Raw genomic sequence first — 26,649 nt, forward strand, 5'->3', positions numbered from 1 at the left:
TGGAAATGGGCCAGAAATGGCCGACCAGGCCCGGCCGATTTTTTTGGTCGGGCTGCTTTTCTTGCCCAGGCCCGACCCATGGGCCTTTTTTTAATGCCCAAGCCCGAAAAAATTCGGGCCGGGCTGGGCGGGCTGGAAGGCCCGTTGATCAGACTCTAGTACCTCATCTTCATTCCAATTCTTCTTGACTTTGACTCTAAAATTTTCTGAGTTTCCGGTCCTCGGAATTTTGTTTTCTTTTTTTGTTTTCTGAGAGGGACAAGCATTCCAATTTCAAGTTGAACTTTTCAACTTCTGTCCATTACACTTGTCCCAACGTAATTATTAGAAGGGAGGCCGGGATACCACATGGTCTAGATGGTGACTGCATGATTGTTGAATTGCGTGAACTAATTCAAAGGAGTTGGTTGGGTGTCTTTAATATCATGTTGAATTGCGAAAACTAATTCAAAGGAGTCGGTTGTTGTCTTTAATAGCATCTCTATCGACCGAGAGGATAGCATCTTCTATCCGATATTTTTCCCATTCAACCTCTTTCTTTGACCTGTTGGTATGCAAGACTATAGATGCCATGCATTGAGCTGCTTACCCAAGAGCAGTCTAGATGCTTATTACTGTCGATCCTGGAACATCGTGATGGACCGCTTCCGAGGATCTGCGAGACAACAAATAAGGATAAGAGCTCAGCGAATTGGCTCCGACCGAGCCCTTCGATACTAAGTCGTAGGGAATTTATAGTAGGAACGGAAGAGGAGGGAAAAAGAGAACAGAGAGATATAGTCTTCCCTAGTTAAAGATGATTTTTCATTAATTCATTATCTTTTCAGGAGGGCCTTTGGACCTATTCGTAGCAGTGATGCATCTATTTCTCAAATGGAATAGAGACTGCAATGGAAGAAATTATATTCTACACTACGTGCACCACGTGGCAGTGCGCCAGTCTAATCACAGAAGATAGTTATAAGCTGACAGCAACCATTGAAGGATAAGTTGAAGCCATAGCACTAGCGGACGGTAGAGGCCAGACTCGAGAGATATAGCCGAAGACTTTTTGTTGAGGAAGAGATAGAACTGTAGATGGATGGCAACATAGTGCCCAACAAAAACAAAAACAAGCCAGTCACCTGTTGGCTAAAATAGAGCATGACATGTTAGCAAAGTCCAGACCAGTTTGTAGGGTTTGGGTAAAATCACTATCTCCCAACCCTCGTTCAGCTTGAAACATTCAAAGCATCGCAAAATTTCTATCACCCACCCCTTACGGTAGACATGCAAAGGAATATGCAACTAGATGGTGGCTATAAAAGGCCTCGAACTCTCTCTCAACAGCCACAATAACCTTAAAAACACCTTGGGCCTATTAGAACCTTGGCTATGTCATCTCCAAAATTCTTCTCCACCCTTCTTCTGTTTCTAATCCTTTCATTTCTTCTTGCCTTGGCATCAGCTTCACTTGCATCCCAAGGGAGGGCCCTCCTCCAGTGGAAAGCCAGCCTCCAGAGCCAAGGATCACTTGAATCTTGGAACCTCGACACAAGTCTATGCAACTGGACTGGAATCGCATGCAACATCACACGTCGAGGCCGACATGTGATCAGGGAGGTGAATCTGGCCCATATGGGTCTGGCAGGAACGCTAAATGCTTTCAACTTCTCCGCCCTGTCATCACTTACCAGTCTCAACCTCACGTTCAATGAGCTCTATGGAAGCATTCCTCCCACCATATCTGCTCTTTCGAAGCTCACCTCTCTTGATCTTTGCACTAATAACTTTGCAGGGATAATTCCACTGCAGATCATTTCTCTGACAAAGCTCAACTCTTTCAATCTTAGCGAGAATCAGATAAGTGGTTCCATCCCTCCTTGGCTAAGTAATATGACATGGCTTAACTTCTTATACCTACACCAGAATAACCTTTCAGGTACCATCCCTAAGGAGTTAGGAAGGCTTGGGAATCTCTTGGAGTTGAAAATCTACACCAACCATATAACAGGTTCCATCCCTCTCACTTTGGGAAATTTAACCCAGCTTCAAGTATTGGATTGCTCCACCAACGGGATATCTGGCTCCATCCCTCCCGAATTAGGGAATCTCGTAAACCTGGTTTATTTAGAGATGAGCAATAACAGTCTGATAGGTTTTCATCCCTCTTAGCTTAGGAAACTGGACCAAGCTTAACTGGTTCAATCTTTGGAATAATCATCTCTCTGGCTCCATTCCTTCTGAAATAGGAAATCTAGTGGAGTTAACTATGCTAGAACTCTCAACAAACAATTTAACAGGTTCCATCCCTACTAGTATCAGAAATTTAACCAAGCTTGAAACCTTGAACCTCTTTAAAAATCAGATCTCTGGATCAATTCCTCATGAAATACAAGATCTGGTAAGCTTGAGAGATTTGAAAATATATGTCAACCTTTTAGATGGTTCAATCCCCTGCTAGTATCGGAAATTTAACCAAGCTTGAAATCTTGTCCCTCCATGAAAATCAAATCTCTGGCTCAATCCCTCCATCTCTTGGAAGCTTAACCAACCTTACTTATTTGCGCTTATTCAACAATCAACTATCTGGTTCTTTGCCTCAGGAATTTAATAATATTACAAATTTGAAAGTTCTCCAATTGGGGTACAACAGTTTTTCTGGCCATTTACCCCATGACATATGCAAAGGAGGAGTTCTACATATTCTTTCTTTGAGCAACAACTATTTTGAAGGTCCGATTCCCCAAAGCTTGAAAAACTGCACAAGCCTAGTCGGAGTCGGACTCAAGCAGAACCAACTATCTGGGGATATATCTGAAAATCTTGGAGTGTATCCACATCTCTCGTACTTTGATTTAAGCTTCAACAATCTGTCTGGTAAGCTCTCACCAAACTGGGGAGGATGTCATAATTTGTCGCTCTTAAAAATCTCCAGCAACAAGGTTACAGGAAGCATACCAGCAGAACTCGGAAAGTTGACTCGACTACAAAAACTTGACCTTTCTTCGAACTATCTATCAGGAGAGATTCCAAAGGATCTGAGCAAGTTAACTAATCTATATAACTTGACTTTGAGCAATAACCAACTTGTTGGGGAGGTATATCCAGAATTCGGAGAACTATCTAATTTAGAGATTCTTGATCTGTCAGCAAATCAACTAAGAGGAAGGGTACCAGAATAATTAGGTAACTGCATGAAACTTTATTCGCTGAAGCTTGGAAACAATCTTTTTAATGGAAGCATTCCCTTTCAAATTGGAAATCTAGTAAACCTACAAGTCTTCCTAGATCTAAGCCACAACTCATTTACTGGAGAGATACCATCACAATTTGGCAAACTGGATAAGCTAGAAGTTCTGAATCTATCACACAATGAGCTGACCGGTCATGTTCCACTTCTTTGAGTGATATGATAAGTTTGTTATCTGTAGACTTATCATACAATGAATTAGAAGGCCCACTGCCCAACAGCAGAATTTTTCAGAATGCTCCAGTGGAGTGGTTCGCCCACAACAAGGGCTTGTGTGGTGCAGTGAAAGGTTTGCCTTCATGTGGCTCCCATACAACCAGCAAAAGATGATTCAAATAAGCACCACAAACTTCTCTTGTTAATTACTGTTCCTAGTTTCTTATTTCTATTTGTTGTATTTGCTTTGCTAATTCTGTGGAAGAAATGTACGAGAAATGATGCAAGTATTGAAGAAGGTGGATTCTCTATTTGGAACTTCAATGGAGAAAATGCATACAATGGCATCATTCAAGCAACAGAGAATTTTGATGCCAAGTACTGCATTGGCACTGGAGCATTTTCTAATGTTTACAAAGCATTATTGCGCGGCAAGTTGGTAGCTGTGAAGAAATTTCATCCATTAGAAATTGAAGACTCGCCAAGCAAGCAAACTTTTTGGAATGAAATACGGGCACTGACCCAGATCCAACATCGGAATATTGTGAAGCTTTATGGTTTTTTGCTCCAATGGTCGACATAAATTTCTTGTTTGTGAATACATGGAGAGAGGAAGCTTGGCAAATATTCTCCGAAGTGAAGGTGCCGCTGAATTGGATTGGTCTAAGAGAGTGGATGCTGTAAAACATATTGCTCATGCTCTATCATACATGCACCATGATTGTGCTCCGCCATTAGTGCACCGAGACATAACAAGCAAAAATATTCTACTTGATTCAGAATACAAGGCTTGTATTTCGGACTTCGGTATTGCTAGACTTCTAAAGCCTGATTCATCAAACTGGAGTATCCTTGCAGGCACACGAGGATATTTGGCCCCAGGCATGCTGCAATTCTATTTTTGTAATGTAAGAACAATGGAGATACAAATTTGTTTATATTTTTTAATACATTGTTCGAGATATGTTAAGAGCATCTTTAGGTTTATTTCTATATAAAAAAAGGTAACATATCTATGACCATGGTAACTTATCAATGCATTACACACTTCCATGCTCGTCAAAGAAACACAATATTTTTCCTCCAAAAGAGTTATTGTTTCTTTCTCGGTCTTTTTAGGATTAGCTAATTACATGTTATTCTCCATGACATTCATGTGACCAAGTTGATATGAAGATATGTTTGTTTAACTTTAATACTATTACATTTTCAATGCTATAATTTGTACTAGACTATGTAATACGTAGTAAACTATTGATTACATGCTGAGTTGCTTTTGTGTGGGACTGACACAATTGAGAATGCTTTGGAACTTTTTGTATTAAATCAGATACCTTGTGTTGCAGTTACAAGTGGACTCTAGAGCTAATTAAATCGATAAAACTAGCTCTATTAGAAGTGGTTGACAATAAAAATTTGATTATATATTTTTTCTTGTCTGTTGCAGAGCTTGCATACACAATGAGGGTTACTGAGAAATGTGATGTATATAGTTTTGGAGTAGTTGCACTTGAGATTGTAATGGGAAAGCATCCAGGAGATCTCATCTCTACTTTATCTTCTACGATCAGTGAAAACACCTCTCTGAAAGATATATTAGACCCGCGACTACCACCTCTGACAACTCAAGCTGCAAATGAGTTAGTTGCAATAGTTATGACAGTATTTCAGTGTTTAGATAACAACCCGCATTCTCGTCCGAGATGCGAAATGTATCTCAACAGCTATCTACCATCGGCTGGGGCGGCTCAATACATTCTGGGGCCTAAGGCGAATCCAATGAATGAGGCCTTTTTTTTTAATAATAATTTTTTTTAATAATAATTTTTTAATAATATAAAATACTTAAAACAATATATGAAAATAGATAGCTATCAAGTACACTATTTCAACCATGAATCTAACAAAGATAGACAAGAAGCCTTTCAATTTAATATAATTCTTGAATGGAAGCACATAAAAGTAATTATTCTAAATGAAGGGCCATGAAACTGATTAAATAACTGAGATAATGCTTGGCAATACTGTTTACCATGTCAAGCAAGAGCCGAATAGGAAAATGTCATCCCATGGCACTTCATGGTCAAGGTAAAGAAAAGAATTTGTCCATAAAGAAACCTCTAAGAGAAAGTAGGGTCATTATGGAAAATTCACTCCATCAAATTAATAAAAGTCCCATCCCACCATCTCCCCTTCAAGTGAGTACCCAAGCAGCAACTGCAACATCACGGCACAGCAGCCATTCAACCCCCTCCCTCCTTTTCTCTCTCTACCACCCAAGAGGGGAGAAGAAACCGAGAGGAGAAAACTAAAAGAATCTCCACCCTCCAAGACGTCCATCTCCAATCCCCCTATCTTTCTTCCGGATGGCCCAGCTGGATCAGGAGTAATGTGAGGGAAGGAAAACCAAGACCAAAACCAAAAAAGAGAAGGGATGAAAGGTAAGAGTGGCTTCAGGCGTCTATCAAGCCAACCAAATCCCTCCTCTCTCTCTCTCTCTCTCTCTCGCCCCCCCCCCCCCCGCTCCCACCCAAAACAAAACTACTGTCCCCAACTTCCAAATTGCCCCTCTGCAGGCCAAGAAACTCTCCACCGATGGAGGGGGGAAGATTCGTAGCCAGCTCCTGATCCCATTTATATGGGGCTTTGCTTCCTTTTGATCAGCCTCCCGGGGCCTTCCATTGGCCCGGGGCCTCAGTCGCCTAAGGCTCAGGCCGGCCCTGACCATCGGGGCACGACCAAACTCCCAACCTTTGGACATGATTAAGTTATATCACCTAATCCATGTCAAGGTATGATAGAAAATAGATATTTTGCCAAAAAAAGCCATCATTTAATATATAGTTTATCTCCTTTTTTCGATTCACGAGAGTTAGCAGAACTTGATTCTTTATGCAGTAGATTCATATCAACCAACGGATAGATCCCTCCATGCTTTTATTATTGGAAATTGTAAAGTTATCTTGACTGAGTTGTCAAAACAATTAATTTATACTCGAGCATTTTATTGATCTGGTCAATCCGGAAAAATTATTGCGTAATATGGCCATGCTTGCAGCCCGTCACAATCGCTAGTTACTGTGATGATAGGCGTATTCAAGGAATAAAGCCCATAAAAATCAACGGCTGTGATTGGCTGCCTGCGCGCCATGGTGCATGCAGTGTAATTAATAATATCTCGTCAATCTGGCATAATAGACACCTGCCAACCATAGGATTTGTGTTTCCCATGGAGCGATATACTTGTAAGCAGGCACTCACATTTACCAAGAAAATATGAGAACTGACATGTTTTTGTCAGGAATTTCGGGGGGGAAAAAATGCAGTGGGCCATTTAGGTTGGGCTAGTTGTTGTCTCGATGCTCTATTTAAACTAGAATTATACTGGATTAGATTTATTTATTAGACCGGTATTAGATTGTACGGTTTCTTGGACTTGGACATCACTTCGTCTCCTCAGTTCAATTTGCACTTCATTTTATTTATCAATAAAATAATATAATAGGTTTCATTAATTTGCTCAAAAATATAATGATATATGTAATGTAGGATTTGAAGTTTGAGATTCAAGTATATCATCATACGTGACCATAGTAATGGAAAAGCCTCGATATTTGCTAATGAATTGATAGATAAACTTTTTTGTTGAAAGAAAAAGGAGTTTAACAATCTGAGCTTGAAAATTTGCTAAAAAAGAAAATTGAGCTTGCAAAACTAAATAAAAGTTTGGGTTCAAACTAATAACATATTGGTCAATTAAACAAACAAGCCAAGTTTGGATTTCTATATATATAGCTAGGTAGATGGATGGATAGAAAGATGGATAGGTATATTTATATATGCACGTGTGTGTACAAACCTAAGCAGTTAACTAGTTTACTACTACTTTGACTCATTTATATTTCTTCTCCCCAACCATCCAAGTTAGCCCTTGACCAAGGAAAAGCCAACCATTGTTTAGAAGGTGGCGCTCCTACCATATTTCCTTAATGAAAAATAAAACGAAAAAAAAGGGCAGTGTAGAAAGAATGTTGTATTATACTCAAGTAATTGCACAAAAACTTTTGTAGAAATCATAGTTAATAAAATTACAATGCACCAATATTAATGCTCAAGTTGTATTAAAATTAGAAAGAATACTAGTAAAAACACAATCCAAGTATTGCAGCTTTATAGGATTCCCTCAAGGCTCAACACACCAGACATTGATATAATGTCTCCTACCCTAACTTGCAAGTCCAAGTTAATCTAAGCCCCTAAATTCCCTGGTAATATCAGGTGCTCAACCTAATAACATCTTTTAATGGCCCCCTCACGACATACCCTAACTTGCAGCCACTAACAATCGACTAGAGAATACAAAACGAAAGGATTAGAAGACAGCCCGACTAGTCTTGGGTGGGCCCACCTACACGGCTGCACCTCTCCCTCTCCGTCCCTATTAATCAAATCACAACCGTTCGATTGGTCGGTCGCTTATATTGCCCCGATCTGATGGCTGACACTTTATGGTCCGCCAGATCTCAAGAACGGTTCAGATTGTTTTGATATCCAGTGGGTTTCTTGGTCATCTGGTAATTTTGCCGAAGGATGTTGGGGGCCCACCTTCGACCAAGGCTGTTATTTGAAGGGATTGAAAGGGAGGGAGAGGAAGAGTTGAAGAAGATCCGCTGCGGTTTTGGTATCGCTGACTTCTTCTTTTTATGACCATTTTTAATTCTTTTGGTTTTCAATTGAGAAAGTTACATGTTTTTTCTCCATTTTTATGTTTTCTGTTTTGCAAGTACGTTTTTTTTTCTGGAATAATTGAATAAATATGCTGCTCGTTGGGATTTTTGATTCTATGTTTGATGAGAATTGAGGCTCTTGGTTTCTCTCTTGACTATTTGTGAGCAAAGTCCAAGCAACACCTCAGCTTGTCACTTGCACAAAATTAGTCACCCTACCCACTGAATTGATCTTGAAACTTGTTAGGAATTATTCAATATATCACGGACCTAATTTTTATTTTGTCCAAGTTTAAATTAGGGCCCTTAATCAACGACTCTAGTTATCAAAAACAGGGATGGGCGTTTGGTGGAGTCTGAATCATCTTGACACTGAATTCCCCTTAGTTATCAAAAACAGGGATGGGTATTTGGTGGAACGGTGGTTTGTGACACTTCTATGAAGGCATAATCCAGTGGCCACATCTTGTCACTGAATCCCCCTTATTTATTATCCATGTTCTATTCCTTTCATGACCCCAACCCAAATAGACTAGATTATCTTAGATAATTGGAAAAAAATTCCAATATTAAATATCATTAATCTTTTGCGTTGTTTGTTTTCAGAATGAGGAAGCCAGTTGAAAATATTCTGGTAGAAGGTGGCAGGAGTGAGGAAATACAGAGTTGGGAGCAATCGATATTTGCAAAACAAGAAAGTGCAATATATTCCGTCAAAAGAAAACAGTCTTTGCCTGCTTGATACGGGAACAAATTTATTGGCCTGGTTTGTTTGTGGCTACGGGAACAAATTTCTGCATATTCTTCATTGTAGGTCACTATCCGGTCCATCATGTATGCCTCTTCATATCGAGCATTTGACAACTATATTATATAAGTTCGTGCTTTAGTTAATAATTTGGATATGCACTTCAAAACTAATATGAAAATTACTCTTAAGCTGTGATCTTTATACTCAGATCTGCTACTTATTGACTAATAGTTCTGAACTTTGCATATGGAATGGATAAATCCTTTGCAATTCTTTCTTATCCATAACCAAATTATAATGTACGCAAAACTTCCTTGATATTAAAATTTTCTTCTCTTGAACCATCTTTAATTATCACAACAGTACTAGTTCAATGAATAAATAATTTTGTTTTGAAAGGAAAATGAATAATGCATGTTTTTACAGATATATCATGGGTAAATTTAATACCTTTCTAAGTTTCCTTTGAGAAAAGAGTATCTTTGTAATTGTAATCTGCTATAATCCATTTCTTTATTTTACTAAGAAATAGTTAGCTTAATTAATCTTGGAAGAATAACATTTTTAATTTTTAGGTTGCTTATCTCACATTGGGAAGCAACCCGATATATTTACACTAGCATATTAAATACCTTTCTTTTGTTTTGGGAAAAGAGTATCTTAGTAGTTGTAATCTGCTATAATCCATTTCCTTATTTTATTAAAAAACAGTTAGTTCAATCAATCTGGGAAGAGTAGCACTTCTAATTTTTAGGCTTCTTATCTCACATTGGGCATTAATCCGATATATTTACAGTAACAAACTTCTTCCCTTCCTAACCGCATGGTGGATCATAAATAGAAACTTCGAGCAGGAGATGTGCCATACGATTTGCAAGCTTATTATCATGTAAATCATGTGGAATTATCTTTCCAGATATACAGTATGTGGAATTGATGATGATGAATGTTTTCATGCTGCAGGCATGCTTCGTATAAGCTTAGGGTGCTTCATATCCTTCAATAAAGACAATTCATTGAGCCTCCAGTTTTTTTCTAGCTAAAGTCTTGTATATAGCTATGCATTATCATTATTTTAAGAATATGACATACTAATTGTTTCAAATAAAGTCCTTCATGGCTGTAATTCCGCACTTGCATTTTTTGTGGAAGAAATGGTTCAGCGGGTATAAACTTCTGAAAAGTTAATCTATTAGGAACCTTGACAAATATTCTTGGATATTTTTCTCATTTATGTTTGTCACTACATTAGAGCTGAGAAGCTGCAAGAAGCTCGCAACTCATGGCATTCTAGATGTTGGGGTTTAAAGGTTGCTATATATCTATTGTCAGTGATGGCTCCATTCATCATCCCTTTATGTTTCATCCAATTATATGGTATGCTGAGAAGTCATCGAGCATGATATTTATGTTACTGAATGTAATTGTATCATTTAATTTAACTGAAACAGTTTATGTAGTTTCTCTAGATCATGGAGGTTTTTTTCCTGTTCTTATTTAATCTACAAAACTGTATTATCATTATGCCAATTTCTTCCACGACAAAACAGTGTGTACGTCTTTTTTTTTTTTTGCATCACAAATCATAATGTCAGAATGATGCTAAGTTGTTGGATTTTATGCAGAGCTGCTAATGTATAAACTTTACCAAAGATTTCAAATTTTTTGTTTGTCCTTCCACCTTTTGACATTAAGAATCTAATTTACTGAGAATACAACATGTGTAAATTAATAAGATGTGTGTGTGTATGGGTTTTATTTCTCTATCCACCATGAAGCTAGGAAAAAAAGAACCAAAACAATATTCTAGGGGAAAAAGGGACAGGAGACAACAACTATTTTACCTTTTTCTTTTTGCAGGTGAGGTTGCTCACGTAGGTGCAGGGTAATTTTGTAATTCTTCCATGCGCTTCTTATTTGTGTAAATTCTAATAAAGCAAAATACATTTTCTGCATGCATCCATGTGTAATTTGAATTTGAAATTGCAGTTATAATCTTATTTTATGATAGTTGCATTTATATATTTTATCTGTCTTCTTCAAATTTTCACACTTACCGAATTTTCCATCGAAATTGCTAATGTAGAATTTGAATTCTATCAAAATCATACATCAAGAAGTGATTAAAGAAAATAGTTTTAATCACAATTAATGATAAGTTGTCACTTTTCCAAAAGATGTTCTATTATAGTTACATGCCTTTTATGTATATTATTGACAAGTCGCTTCCTGGAATCCTAGATAATTTAATTTTATGTTTTCGTCTCCCCCCTCTTGTGAAAATTAACTTATCTTGGTCCTTTATTTCCTTTTCTTTTTTCTACCATGGCAGAATTTGAATATCTTAATTTTCTGTCAACTGCCTCCACCAACTGTGAAGTCCTGAAAATTTGTTGCATAGAATGGGAACAAAAGCGGTGGTGGGTGCAGGAACAGGAAGCATCTTGTTGCAATATGTCAAATGCTGAACCCACATAAGATACATCTGTCCAATATGCATAAGTTTGCAGGCCCACAGATACATGCTACACAGTATAGTTAGCTTAGAAAAGGATGATCTGTAGGTAGGTTGTCACTGACATTTGATCTCCTATAGGTTTGTCATGCTTACAGCCATGTATACATTTTTGTGTTAACAAGATGCTGAATGATATTATTTTTATCGTATTTAGCTTGGGATTCAACTTATGATTTTGGACTGGCCAAGGAGCCAACCTTAGATGATTTTGGACTGGCCGAGGAGCCAACCACCCGAGGTGAATGACTTCGGCCCTAGCCGAGGATCCGACCATCCGAGGTGAGCGACTTTGGCCCCGATCGAGAAGCCCATCAATATGTGTCAACAATGACTGACAATGCTAATGACCGACAGCCCTCGCAGCCTGCCGTCGTGGCAACACTACAATCTGCACCCGATCATTGCTACACGCTGACCATACAAACTGATTCCACACTATAGCTGTACCACCTACCATTACTTGGCTATCAGTGCATGCCACGTTAGTTCAGATAGCGACAAATCCGGCTCGCCTATATAAAGGGGGACCTGTGGGACCTCAGGTAAGATATTCATTTCACATAGAGTTTTACACTCTGCTGAAATCTTCTTTCTTCTACTCTATTGCCTATCTATTCTAACTTAGGTATTGGTGGGTCCTCCGCTAGAAACTCTCCGGCAAGTAAACTTTTTGCAAGCCATCCATGAAGAAGACCGACGCCCGACGCCACCACCAACCTGCTCAGCTTATCTCCAGCCGACTTTAGGGTTGTCCGAGCTGAACTCCGATTTTGGTCCGAATTCGGCGACAACAAACCCCTTAAGGCTTTATATGTTTGGATTCACCACAGCCCATGATGGCCACGGGTAGCTTCCCAAGCTTGTCCACACCCTCTTCAAACACAACCCCCATGCCCATGAAGAAATGCGGCTCAATGTGACAGTGGAAAGCCCACACTCCAGGGTTATCGGCCCGGAACCTCAAAGCCGTCCACCCATAGGGGTGCACTGCCACCGTGTTCTTCATAATTGGGTCCACCAAATTGTACCTCTTTGGATCAGTCTCCGGATCAAACTTCCCCATTCCATAGCCCAACACCCAAAAGGCATGCCCATGTAGATGCCATGGGTGTGTCTCACTATTGTTCCTCTTCATCGTGTTAGCATTTTGTAAGATCACATCTATCGTCGAATTGAATACCAACCGATAGATCGAAGTGCTTGCTGTTGCATTTCGATTCTTCTGGACGTCATAAATATCATAATTCTTGTAGTCATAAGTCTCTGGCGCTGGTTTTTGATCGAAAGCATGAAGCATCCTCTCCTTGAGGGTGATGAGGTATGGTGTCTGGGGTAAATTCAACGATACATTATTCACAGCCCACTTAACATAGCCATCGATGCAATTTTGGGTGTTCAGCAATATGATCATGCGGTCGGAAGTCGTCGGAGGAGGCCGGATGTAATCAGGATGCGATCGGATGGCGATACTTTGATTGAATCTGTACATGGTGTCATTCCAAAGGGGACCGGTTGGCAGGACGGTCGGAGGGAGCCTTCTAGTGTGGTTTGGGTAGTAATTGAGGACGGCAGTGCCAGTGGGAGTGGTCGAATTTCGGCTAACCACATTGACAACAGCCCAATAGTTGCGAGAGGGGTCTTGTTCAGCCTTCAAAAGCACTGAATAGGTCTCGCCTGAGTAGATGTTCAGGTTCTTCACCATGAAGGGCTTCACATAGTGACCATCTGCTGCGACAACCATCAAATTGTGTCCCTGGCATGATCATAACGGCAATATTAGCATTAGTTAAGGGTTGAGTCTACTATAAGTGCTCCGGGTGACATCATGCTTGAATTTTTTCGACCCAGTCATACAACTTCAACATAACAGAGTTCAACACTGTTTGTGCTACAAAATCTTATGACAAAACATAAGTTTTTCTTTCGTTAATGATTTTCTCTGACCATTTCATGGTAGCGGAACAATTCACTATTTTCTCAATAAATCATGCATTCTATAGTTTACCAAGTTCATAAATTTGCATATTGTTTCTTATCAGATGCTGACAAAGTAGGAAAAAGTTAGCTTATAGCGCTTCCATATTTATGTTCAAATAATATAATTTGAATTAAGGGTTTTTTTTTTTAAAGAAAAGTGTTGATGATATTACCTCAACTTCAAAATTTAGAGCCGAAAGAGAGGTGATGCTTGCAATCCGAAGGCGGTATGTTTTGCCCGGGATAACTGTTAACACATAAGGCGAGCACTCGGGATTGGTTGCATGGCATACCCCGCTTCCTGCGTTGGAGCAGTTGAATTTCCCCCTTCCATTGATCAAAAGTGACTGCAAGATTAAGAAGACCCCACTTAGTGCAACCTTCAGAGGGCTCTAAGAAAGTACTGTTCCATCGTCTGTTGGACGAAAAATTCTTAGTGAGGGGAAAAAATCCTTTAGGAAAGACAAGTTAAAGATAGAAATCTTAGTACAGGAGGAAGGCTGAAAACCATGGTCTGAAAATTCTACTGGGTGTGAGTATGAATAATCAATTGCATCCGCTTAGAAGTATCATGATTTTTTCTGAATTCTAGAAACATTTTTCCAACACAATGGAAAGCAAAAGTTTCTTATAAAATTAGGATTTCTTTGCTCCAAAAGGGAAGGGGGGACACAGAAGTTGCCATACCTGAGGCTCTCCAACCCAAATGAACTTTTTGGAGTTCAGGCCAACAGCCTGTTCACAGGTGTTCTGGTGCCACCAGTCATTAAGGATGATGCTCCGGTCATAGTCGTAGATGAACGGCTCGACCACACCGGCAGGGGGCAGAACTCGAATAAGACCGTAGAGTCCAGCAGACCTTTGCATCTCATAGTGTGCATGGTACATGTACGTGCCCGACTGGGATTTCAGCGAAAGACTGATGAGTTAATTGCCTTTTAACATTTGTACTGAATTATATTTCTATTGAATTTAGTTTCAACTCGCAAAACTTACTCGATCAACAACAAATCTGTAAGTAAAAGTATCCCTTGGCACAACCGGACACTGTGTCACCCCCTCTGTGCCATCAAACCATGGAGTGCCAATCTATAAAACAAAATAATGATTATTATAGCAATAGAAATGTCGGTAATTTCCATTCCTATCTTCAGAGGGCTAGGAGTAGGAGGAAGATCAAGAAATAATAATAACTAATAACTTTTATATTGCTTCTATTTCGAAATGAAATAAAAAGTTAAGAAGTCCAGGTCTTGTTTTCAAAGTATTTGATACAGATAATTCGACTATGTGGTGCTTCCATTGTTAGTTAGGAAATCTAATAACACACACACACACACACACACACACACGCACGCACACAGAGAGCAAAGATAGGCATGAGAGTGAAGTTGAGAAAAGATTTGGCCCCACCCACACGGCGATTTCACCAATCCTGTTCCCAACAAAAGGGGAACAAGGGACCAACATATTTATGTCGTCTCTCGCAAGAAAACATATTTATGTTGTCTATGATTCAAAATGAAATAAGGCAAGAAGTTAGTACAGGTCTGATACCATAAGTTTGCAAACTTGCTTCTAAGTTTTGTATCAGCACCTGCCTAATCCCATGCCAGTGAATGGCTAAGTTCTCAGTGAGTAACGCATTCTTGACATCGATGACCACAGTGTCTCCCTGCTCGGCAATGATGGTTGGGCCAGGTGTTCTCCCATTGATCGTGATTGCCAACTTCTGGAAGCAATCTGGGGACTTGAACTGGTATGCCACCTCCCATTTTTGATAGTGGATTTTAGCTCGAACAGAGCCTGTGGTCGCAGAGATGATGAGGAGAAACAACAGCGGCAGCTTAGCTGCCAACCCAACGCCGCCGGGCCACAAGTCCATCTTCGACAAATAAAGTCTTCCCTCCGGCTCCGAGAAGCGCTCCTGTCACCCCAAAAGTTGGCGGATCTATCGAGGGGGATCTGGAACTACTAAGTGGCAATCTAAGAAGCCATATTAGTTTTTTATAACCTTTTGGTCAGTAGCATTTTGTTAATGAAACGGATTGACCTTGGCCCAGTCTTTCTCTCATTCTCTTAAAAAAAAATAAATCTTGGTCAAATAGAAGAACAGACGTCGTAGTTGGGGGGTACAAAGAAATTTCTAACGAATACTTGTCAAATTTCTAAAAAGAAATTTCTTATGGATGGTGATTTCATGGAAAAACATGGTTTACTCGGGTCCACCGCTAATAAGGCTAAACATTTGTTTTTTTTTCGTCAAGCTCGCTTATTTTTGTCTAATTATTAATACCAGTACTAGAGTCATCGTCAAGCAGAATACTTTTGAGTCAAAATTGTAGCTCTAAACCCTTTCTACGAATCTCTTAAATTAGAAACAGAAATAGCTGAAAATCATCTAGTACCAGCAAAGATAGTGGCCATAATGATCTCGAATGAGAAATCCAACAGCACCTTGATTACTTTTGAGGGAGCTATCAAAGTTGATCTTCAAAGTTCTAAGGGATAGGGGACCTAATGAACCTATAAAGGAAAGGAAGATGAGCTACTAGAGTTGCAGATAACCCAGTACAAATATCAACCAAACACAGATGTCATATCTTGTGAGGACTTGTGCGGGCATGTGTTTAGTTCCACATCATTTATGCCGGAGAGATCTTGAGTACTTATACAGGACAAAGAAATCCAAAAAATGCCTTCCAGCTTGCTATTTCGATGAGATCCTAGGTTGTTACAAATGGTATCAAAGCGGACCCGACACATAGCCCATATGGACTAGGGGACCCTGTAGCACAGGCTCCTTAAGGCTAACCACGGGCCGACCGTGGTGTTTGTGATTAAATTTGAATAGATTTAGACCTTTAGTCTGACGAGGACGTTAGTACTTAAACAAGGAGAATATGTGAGGATCTGTGCGGGGCATGTATTTAGTCCCACATCGATTATTTGTCAGAAAGATCTTGGGTACTTATACAGGACTAAGAAATCCAAAAATACCTTTCAGCTAGCCATTTTTGAATGAGAACTTGGGTTGTTATATCCTTTGGACATATGGGTTTAGTTCAAGTGACAACATCTCTCATTTCAATCCTTTATTCATAAACTCCTAGTTTCGCGAGATCTAGCTCGTTTGGGAGTTAGATGAGATGGGCATAGGTAGCACGATAACAACAATATCTTTGATAACAATCAACTTATATAATTAACTATAACAACAATTGAGAAAAGAGAGACCCCAAAAGCAATAAATTGAGAGCCTAAATAATTGTTAGGTCTGAATATTATGATAAGAAAATTATAATACCCAAGATCTCATCAAAAAAGCTAATTGAATTGTATTATTTGGATTTTTAGGCCCTATATAATTATCCAAAATCCACCCAGTGCATAGCCGATGTGGGATTAAATATATGCTCATATGAGTCCTCACATGCTCTTCTCATTTAATCTCTGGCATACTCGCCAAGCTAAGGGTCTAAATCTATTCAAATATAATCATAGGCATCATGATCGACCTGTGGTTAGCTTCAAGTAGCCCGTGTCGCAATGTCTTCCAATTCACATGGGCTATGGACTAGATTTGTTCTGATATCATTTATAACAATATAAGATTATTTGGGTTCTTTAGCCTCACCCAAAATCTACCTAGTGCATTGTGAGGGCCCGTGCGAGCGTGTGTTTAGTCCCACATCGGTTATTCGCTGGGTAGATCTTGGGTACTTATACAGGATCAAGGAACCCAAATAATACCTTCCGGCTAGCCATTTTGGGTGAGGTCCTGGGTTGTTACAAATGGTATCAGAGCGGACTCGACCCATAACCTATGTGGACTAGGGGACACTGCAGCACGGATCCATTGGGGCTGACCACGGGCCAATCGTGGTGTTTATGATTTGATTTGAATAGATATGAACCTTTAGCCTGACGAGGACGTCAGGGCTTGAACGGAGGGAGTATGTGGGACCCGTGCGGGCGTGTATTTAGTCCCACATCGGTTATTCGCTGGGTAGATCTTTGGTACTTATACAGGATCAAGGAACACAAATAATACCTTCCGGCTAGCCATTTTGGGTGAGGTCTTGGGTTGTTACAAATGGTATCAGAGCGGACCCGGCCTATAACCTATGTGGACTAGGGGACACTGCAGCACGGATCCATTGGAGCTAACCACGGGCCAATCGTGGTGTTTGTAATTAGATTTGAATAGATAGGAACCTTTAGCCTGACGAGGACGTCAGGGCTTGAACGAGGGGAGTATGTGAGGACCCGTGCGGGCGTGTGTTTAGTCCTACATCGGTTATTCGCTGGATAGATCTTGGGTACTTATACAGGATCAAGGAACCCAAATAATAACTTCCGGCTAGCTATTTTGGGTGAGGTCTTGGGTTGTTACAAATGGTATCAGAGCGGACCCGGCCCATAACCTATGTGGACTAGGGGACACTGCAGTACGGATCCATTGGGGCTGACCACGGGCCAATCGTGGTGTTTGTGATTAGATTTGAATAGATAGGAACCTTTAGCCTGACAAGGACGTCAGGGCTTGAACGAGGGGAGTATGTGAGGACCCGTGCGGGCGTGTGTTTAGTCCCACATCGGTTATTCGCTGGGTAGATCTTGGGTACTTATACAGGATCAAGGAACCCAAATAATACCTTCCGACTAGCCATTTTGGGTGAGGTCCTGGGTTGTTACATGCATAGTTGATATAAGACTAAATACCCACCTGCATGGAAGCTCACGAAAATAGATTTGCAATGACCTATGAATGGAAACATAAGAATTTAAACTAATATCACTGGAATTGTATCCAATCTAGAAGCAAAAATGAAAGGTTACATTTTGAAAAATAATTGGACAAATGTACAACAAATTTGGCCTGTTTTCATCACGGTGGTGTAGCCACGAGGATGGGGAAGTTTCTCAGCAAGTGAACAAAAGTATTTTTTTCCTTTATGCGTGTTTGCGTGGACTTGTTCTTGGTGCCAGCCGCTGACTACTATTTGCAGTCTTACCCGTTCCAACTGCTATAATGTGGAGCATGTAAGCTAACAAGAAAAGAAAACCTATGCCTTTCGTGCACACAACTCGGTTTGGCAATAACATAACATTAATCCGATTACTTAGCTCCAGAAGGCAAGGAATCGATCTTTTCTTTTGTGGTGGCATATGTTTTAGATAAGCAGGCCTTGCTTTTTTATTTATCCATTTGAAAATAAGAAATATTTATCCAATCACGAAGATAATTATAAGCTGGCAATAACCGCAGAAGGATAAGTTGGAAGCCCATAGCACTAGCGGACGGTAGAGGCCAGACTTGAGGGAGATGTAACCGAACCGTAGACTTTTTGTTGGAGGATCGAGATAGAACTGTAGATCGATGGCAACGTAGTGCCCAACAAAAACAAGGAAGACATGATCGCCCCACCAATTTTGATTACATGCCCGTCACCCATTGGTTGAATAGAGCATGACTTCCAGTCCGGTTCCCTAGGGTTTGGGTAAAGTCACTGTACCCCAAAACTAGGGGCATTATGGCGGGACCATAGCTTTAGTTAAGTGATCTTGATCCATACCCTATCTTTTGAAACTAAATTATTACCTAAACAAGGTAAGTCAAAGAGAGTCGAGAGGCGCTGGTCTTCGAGTTCGTTTCTTTGAAGCTGCCAATGGAGGACTTGGACGCAAAAGAAGTTCCGTCGTCATGCACGCGGTGAATGCATGATGTGGATCTTTTGAATTAATTATTTCATTGTAGTACCCCAGGAAAAAAAAAGAAAAGAAAAAACCCTTCATACCCATTCAGTTAGCGGTCAGTGCAAACAAAGAATATCCCTAAATGCCAATCGAAGGGCCCTTTTCGTTGACCTTATGGCATGCATGACCACAGTTATATGTGAGCTAATCACCTATGAGATTGATTCCTAATTTATGCTTCTTGTGCAGTCAATTAGTCATAGCTTGTTCCAAGATCGAAAGTTGATGTTGTATGATCGGTTTAATCTCAGATTTATTTCACAGGAGTCAATTTACAAAACTTTTATGTTATTCTGCAATCTAATTCTCGTCCTTCTCGTAAGTTTATTTGAAGCACTTGAAGGAGTTGTCGGGTCTCTACTTCTACAATTGTTGGGCCTTTTGCATGAAAAAGGATATGTTTCGATCATGCGGTAGCCGTTTTTTTTGAGATTTATGCAAGTAGATGGTTGAAGATGTTCTGAGAGCTTTGAAAGCTGTGTGGAGCATGATCAAATGGCCGATGATGTGAAAGAAGGTCAATTGGAAGATACAACCCGAACCCTATCGTTTCATCATCGGAAAAGTTGGCAGTGGTGGCCTCCAAGCATATGTAGAGGCTCCGTTTTAGACGGTCACAAATTCCTTGCCAATGCAAAATATGTTATCAAAATCTTCAGCGGCTAAGATGATGTCATTGTATGCATCTTGCCCATCAAAATGCCCAACCAAGAATGAACTTCCATTAGCCGGCCACATTTGTTTCAGATTGTATTTTGTGCTTCTTGAAGAAGGCTATAGCAACTTTAGCAAAGCAAGAATAAAAAAATAACGAGCCCCGAATAGATATAATTGTCAAGAGCATGGCTTTATGGCGTTGATTAGCATTTTCTTGTTGAAAGCGTGTCACCTGGAGGTAAACCGTGCACATAACCACACAAGTCTCAATCATGAACAAACAGCTCTCTTGGAGCATTTTGGAAAAACTGGTTATCACGAAAAAGACCCTCCAGAAGGTATGATAAATCTATGGATGACAAGCTAATCATGCGTGGAAGAGATGATGAAATGGAACCTCCTAACTTGTTATGCGAGAGATTTAGGTGTTTTAGCATTAGTAGCTTGCTTAGTTGTGATGGAATATTATACCCATGAAGAAATTGTTGCTTCGATCGAGTAATTCTTACAGGCTACCAATTTGATGTGGAATAGTTCCATTCAACACATTATTAGTCATCTTAAGAAGGCAGAGTTTATTGCAGCCCCCAATTTGTTCTGGTATTCGTCCATAGAGTGTTTGCTAACGATTTCATATCAAAAACTAATACAAAAAATAGAAAAATCATATCTACAAAAAAACCATGAAGTTTCGTCATATTTCTTGACTTTGCAGCGATTGGTTCATCTAATAGCAATTCCAGGTCACCAACCTCAGTCTCAAACTCTGGGCCTCTTCCATGCAGTAGTGTTAGATACCAACTAAATGAGCTAATACTAGCCTGCCATAGAAATATAGGTTAATGGCTGAATAGTGTTTTGGTGATTCGACGACACAGAAAAATATTAATTTAATTTAATCAAGCGAGAGTGAGGCTTGGCATGATGATAAAATTGCTTTCTTGTAGCCTGCTGCCTGGGTGGGTGTGTTCTGTTCCAAACACTGGAAAAAAGCTCTCCGTACGTAAGAGTAAGGCCATATGTATTTAACCCTCCTAGACTCTGCAATGGTAGTAGTATTGTGCATTGGGTTATATTTTCGTTAATTTAACCAAATTGGAGAATGGGTTGATGTGTAAGATTGAAATGCAAGTAATATATGTCAAAGAGCTTGCATTTTTTGATATTTTATATTTATAATGGTACCTGGCACTCTTTTTCTGCATAAGAAACATTTTCCACGAGATATTGCATGAGGGGATTTGTGCAACTTGCAATACCGACGCCATATACGTGCGATGGTTGAATGTAGGCTTGCTAAACCAACATTGCGTAGGTCCAGAAAAATTTTCATGTGTACTATCTGACACCCCCAAGTATAATATGATATTCATAGATTGATTTTGACTCTTTTTTCTTTCACATGCTGACATGGAAGCATGCGATTGGAAGAAGTTTTCAGAGTTCAAAAATGATATCAGATATATTTTCAATTAAATTAATCTCTGTTGCTATATCAATGCATAAAAGATGCATGTAAGTAGATTATTATTAACCCATTTCCGTTTCTTTGAAACGCGAGGCATTCTCCTTGTTTCCATTTAAGTATGCCATTCGGGCGACCAAACATAATAAACCAACCGGCATCCAGGGTTGACAATAATGAACCAGGATCTCCCTGTCCACCTTGTTTGGCACCAAACTCTATTTTTGAGATGATTGATAGCCGTGTGTTTTCAAGATGAATGACATAGAGACTATCCAATGATTATTTTTTTCGATGATGGCTATCCAATGATTCACAGCTCTCCATGGTGTAAAATATTGCACAACAAAGGCTTTGGACCTAACAAACGATCTAAGACCGTAGATATTTACATGGAACAATACTGATATCGCCTTAATCCCCTATCTGTCTAGGATCATGGTGTGATGTAAGATGAGTGGCTAAGCTTGGATTCTTTAATTTCGAGGATGCTCTCTTTCTTCGCTATGATACGTGTTTAAAGGTTATAAAACTCCCACCCTTCATTTTAATTTAAGGATCAAATGCTATCCCTTCCTTTTGGCTTTTAGTGATGCATCTATTTCTAAAATGGGATAGAGACTGCAGTGGAAGAAATTATATTCCACACCACGTGCACCACATGGCAGTGCGCCACTCCATTCACGGAAGATAGTTACAAGCTGACAACAACCACTGAAGCATAAGTTGAAACCCATAGCACTAGCGGACGGTAGAGGCCAGACTCAAGAGAGATATAACCGAAGACTTTTTTGTTGAGGAAGAGAGAACTGTAGAGCATGACATGTTAGCAAAGTCCAAACCGGTTCCGTAGGGTTTGGGTAAAATCACTATCTCCTAACCCTCGTTCAGCTTGAAACATTCCAAACATCGCAAAATTTCTATCACCCGTCCCTTACGGTAGACATGCAAAGGAATATGCAACTAGCTATAAAAGGCCTCGAACTCTCTCTCAACAACCACAATAACCTTAAAACACCTTGGGCCTATCAGAACCTTAGCTATGTCATCTCCAAAATTCCTCTCCACCCTTCTTCTATTTCTAATCCTTTCATTTCTTCTTGCCTTAGCATCGGCTTCACTAGCATCCCAAGGGAGGGCCCTCCTCCAGTGGAAAGCCAGCCTCCAGAGCCAAGGATCACTTGAATCTTGGAACCTCGACACTAGTCCATGCAACTGGACTAGAATCGCATGCAATGTCACACGTCGAGGCCAACCTGTGATCACGAAGGTGAATTTAGCCCATATGGGTCTGGCAGGAACGCTGAATGCTCTCAACTTCTCCCTCCTATCATCACTTACCAGTCTCAACCTCACATTCAACAAGCTCTATGGAAGCATCCCCCCCACCATATCTGCTCTTTCGAAGCTCACCTCTCTTGATCTCTGCACTAATAACTTCACAGGGAAAATTCCACTGCAGATCAGCTCTCTGACAAAGCTCAACTCCTTCAATCTTAGTGAGAATCAGATAAGCGGTTCCATCCCTCCTTGGCTAAGTAATATGACAAGGCTTAACTTCTTATACCTATCTGACAATAACCTTTCAGGTACCATCCCTAGGGAATTAGGAAGGCTTGGAAATCTCTGGGAGTTGACAATCTCCACCAACCATATAATAGGTTCCATCCCTCCCACTTTGGGAAATCTAACCCGGCTTCAATTATTGGATTGCTCCCACAACGGGATATCTGGCTCCATCCCTCCCGAATTAGGGAATCTCATAAACTTGGTTTATTTAGTCATGGGTGATAACAGTCTGACAGGTTTCATCCCTCTTAGGTTGGAAAACTGGACCAAGCTTCACAGGTTCGGTCTTTGGGCTAATCATCTCTTCGGCTCCATTCCTTCTGAAATAGGTAATCTAGCAGACTTAACTATGCTAGAACTCGAACAAAATAGTTTAGCAGGTTCCATCCCCACCAGCTTAGGAAATTTTACCAAGCTTAATATTATGCGCCTTTGGGGCAATCATCTCTCTGGATCAATTCCTCATGAAATAGGAAATCTAGTGGAGTTAGCTAGGCTAGACCTCGCGACAAACAATTTAACAGGTTCTATCCCGACCAGCTTAGGAAATTTAACCAAGCTTGAACTCTTGCACCTCTTTGAAAATCATCTCTCTGGACCAATTCCTCATGAAATAGGAAATCTAGCGGAGTTAACTACGCTAGAACTCTCAACAAACAATTTAACAGGTTCCATCCCCACCAGCTTAGGAAATTTAACCAAGCTTGAAATCTTGTACCTCTTTGAAAATCAGATCTCTGGACCAATTCCTCATGAAATAGGAAATCTAGTGAAGTTAACTGAGCTATCACTCGAACAAAATAGTTTAGCAGGTTCCATCCCTAGTTGGTTAGGAAATTTAACCAAGCTTAATACTATGTACCTTTGGGCCAATCATCTCTCTGGACCAATTCCTCATGAAATAGGAAATCTAGTGGAGTTAGCTAATCTAGACCTCTCGACAAACAATTTAACATGTTCTATCCCCACCAGCTTAGGAAATTTAACCAAGCTTGAACTCTTGCACCTCTTTGAAAATCATCTCTCTGGACCAATTCCTCATGAAATAGGAAATCTAGCGGAGTTAACTACGCTAGAACTCTCAACAAACAATTTAACAGGTTCCATCCCCACCAGCTTAGAAAATTTAACCAAGCTTGAAATCTTGTACCTCTTTAAAAATCAAATTTTTGGACCAATTCCTCATGAAATACAAAATATGGTAAGCTTGACAGATTTGAAAATCAACAACAACCATTTAGATGGCTCAATCCCTTCTAGTATTGGAAATTTAGCCAAGCTTGAAATCTTGCACCTCTTTGAAAATCAAATCTCTGGCTCGATCCCTCCATCTTTTGGAAGATTAACCAACCTTACTGATTTCCGCTTATTCAACAATCGATTATCTGGTTCTTTGCCTGAGGAATTTAACAATATTACAAATTTGAAATTTTTCGACTTGACGAACAACAGTTTTTCTGGCCATTTACCCCATGACATATGCAAAGGAGGAGTTCTATTTCATCTCACTTTGAGCAACAACCATTTTGAAGGTCCAATTCCCAAAAGCTTGAAAAACTGTACAAGCTTAGTCAGAGTCCGACTTGAGCACAACCAACTCTCTGGGGATATATTTGAAAATCTTGGAGTATATCCACATCTATGGTACATCGATTTAAGCTTCAACAGACTGTCTGGTAAGCTCTCACCAAACTGGGGAGGATGTCATAATTTGTCGCTCTTAAGAATCTCCAGCAACAAGGTTATAGGAAGCATACCCGTAGAACTTGGAAATTTGACTCAACTACGAGAACTTGACCTTTCCTCGAACTATCTATCAGGAGAGATTCCGAAGGATCTAAGCAAGTTAACTAATCTATATAACTTGACTTTGAGCAACAACCAACTTGTTGGAGAGGTATATCCAGAATTCGGGGAACTATCTAATTTGGAGATTCTTGATCTGTCAGCAAATCAACTAAGAGGAAGGGTACCAAAACAATTAGGTTACTGCAAGAAACTTTATTCGCTGAAGCTTGGAAACAATCATTTTAATGGAAGCATTCCCTTTCAAATTGGAAATCTAATAAACCTGCAAGCCTCCCTGGATCTAAGCCACAACTCATTTACTGGAGAGATACCATCACAATTTGGCAAACTAGTTAAGCTAGAAGTTATGAATCTATCACACAATGAGTTGACTGGTCATGTTCTACTTTTTTTGAGTGATATGACAAGCTTGTCATCTATAGACTTATCATACAATGAATTAGAAGGCCCACTGCCCAACAACATAATTTTCCAGAATGCACCAATGGAGTGGTTCACCCACAACAAGGGCTTGTGTGGTGCAGTGAAAGGTTTGCCTTCATGTGGCTCGTTTACAACCAGCAAAGATGATTCAAATAAGCACCACAAACTTCTCTTGTTAATTATTGTTCCTAGTCTCTTATTTCTATTTATTGTATTTGCTTTAATAATTATGAGAAGGAAGAAATATACAAGAAATGATGCAAGTATTGAAGTAGGTGGATTCTCTATTTGGAACTTCAATGGAGAAGACACATACAATGACATCATTCAAGCAACAGAGGATTTTGATGCCAAGTACTGCATTGGCACTGGAACATTTTCCAGTGTTTACAAAGCACTGCTGCCAAGCGGCAAGTTGGTAGCTGTGAAGAAATTTCATCCATTAGAAATTGAAGACTCACCAAGCAAGCAAACTTTTTGGAACGAAATACGGGCACTAACCCAGATCCAACATCGGAATATTGTGAAGCTTTATGGTTTTTGCTCTAGTGCTCGACATAAGTTTCTTGTTTGTGAATACATGGAGAGAGGAAGCTTGGCAAATATTCTCCGAAGTGAAGGTGCCGCTGAATTGGATTGGTCAAAGAGAGTGGATGCTGTAAAACATATTGCTCATGCTCTATCATACATGCACCATGATTGCGCTCCGCCATTAGTGCACCGAGACATAACAAGCAATAATATTCTACTTGATTCAGAATACAAGGCTTGTATTTCGGACTTCGGTATTGCTAGACTTGTAAAGCCTGATTCATCTAATTGGAGTATGCTTGCAGGCACACGAGGATATTTGGCCCCAGGTATGCTGCAATTCCATTTTTGTAATGTAAGAACAATGGCCTTACAAATTTGTTTGTCTTTTTTAAAACATTGTTCAAGATATGTTAAGAGCATCCTTAGGTTTACCTCTATAGAAAAAAAAGGTATAACATAGCTATGACTATGGTAACTTATCAATGCATTACACACTTCCAAGCTCATCCAAGAATTTTTTTCCTCAAAAAGAGTTATTGTTTCTTTCTTGGTCTTATTAGGATTAGCTAATTGCATGTTATTCTCCATGACATTCATGTGACCAAGTTGATATGAAGATATGTTTGTTTAACTTTTAATACTATTACATTTTCAAAGCTATAATTTGTACTATACTATGTAATACATAGTAAACTATTTATTATATGCTGGCTTGCTTTTGTGAGGGACGGACACAATTGAGAATGCTTTGAACTTTTTGCATTAAATCAGATACCTTATGTTGCAGTTACAAGGGGACTCTAGAGCTAATTAAATCAATGAAACTAGCTCTATTAGAAGTGGTTGACAATAAAAATTTGATTTTATATTTTTCCTTGTCTATTGCAGAGCTTGCATACACAATAAAGATTACTGAGAAATGTGATGTATATAGTTTTGGAGTAGTAGCACTTGAGATTATAATGGGAAAGCATCCAGGAGATCTCATCTCTACTTTATCTTTTCCAGTATGTGAAAACACCTTTCTAAAAGATATATTAGACCCACGACTACCGCCTCCTACAACTCAAG

At 39.7% G+C, this 26,649-nt stretch overlaps 5 protein-coding genes across 5 annotated transcripts; 4 read left to right on the top strand and 1 right to left on the bottom strand.

Moving 5' to 3' along the window:
- The first annotated feature begins 1,617 nt into the window (after positions 1–1,617).
- LOC103699531 (probable leucine-rich repeat receptor-like protein kinase At1g35710) lies at positions 1,618–2,154 on the top strand. Its single transcript, XM_008781550.3, has one exon. The coding sequence runs from the start codon at positions 1,618–1,620 to the stop codon at positions 2,152–2,154; it is 537 nt and encodes a 178-aa protein (XP_008779772.3).
- Positions 2,155–2,423: 269 nt separating this feature from the next.
- LOC120108161 (MDIS1-interacting receptor like kinase 2-like) lies at positions 2,424–3,377 on the top strand. Its single transcript, XM_039121743.1, has one exon. The coding sequence runs from the start codon at positions 2,424–2,426 to the stop codon at positions 3,162–3,164; it is 741 nt and encodes a 246-aa protein (XP_038977671.1). The 3' UTR covers positions 3,165–3,377.
- A 183-nt stretch (positions 3,378–3,560) lies between these two features.
- On the top strand, positions 3,561–5,155 carry LOC120108163 (MDIS1-interacting receptor like kinase 2-like; the record flags this gene model as incomplete). Its single annotated transcript, XM_039121747.1, has 2 exons — positions 3,561–4,270; positions 4,836–5,155. Coding segments are annotated over exons 1-2 (648 nt in total), but the record flags the coding sequence as incomplete, so codon positions are not given.
- A 5,271-nt stretch (positions 5,156–10,426) lies between these two features.
- LOC103699025 (L-ascorbate oxidase-like) lies at positions 10,427–15,266 on the bottom strand. The gene is made up of 5 exons (XM_039121748.1): positions 14,959–15,266; positions 14,358–14,450; positions 14,049–14,261; positions 13,535–13,708; positions 10,427–13,137 (listed from the first exon to the last, which is right to left on the bottom strand). Exons 1-5 carry the CDS (start codon positions 15,244–15,246, stop codon positions 12,184–12,186), a joined length of 1,722 nt encoding a protein of 573 aa, XP_038977676.1. The 5' UTR covers positions 15,247–15,266; the 3' UTR covers positions 10,427–12,183.
- A 6,950-nt stretch (positions 15,267–22,216) lies between these two features.
- On the top strand, positions 22,217–26,072 carry LOC120108162 (probable leucine-rich repeat receptor-like protein kinase At1g35710). Its single transcript, XM_039121744.1, has one exon. It carries the CDS (start codon positions 22,286–22,288, stop codon positions 26,036–26,038), a length of 3,753 nt encoding a protein of 1,250 aa, XP_038977672.1. The 5' UTR covers positions 22,217–22,285; the 3' UTR covers positions 26,039–26,072.
- Positions 26,073–26,649: the final 577 nt, after the last annotated feature.

The sequence above is a fragment of the Phoenix dactylifera genome, unplaced genomic scaffold (assembly GCF_009389715.1).
Source record: "Phoenix dactylifera cultivar Barhee BC4 unplaced genomic scaffold, palm_55x_up_171113_PBpolish2nd_filt_p 001202F, whole genome shotgun sequence".
NCBI classification, from domain to species: Eukaryota; Viridiplantae; Streptophyta; class Magnoliopsida; order Arecales; family Arecaceae; genus Phoenix; species Phoenix dactylifera.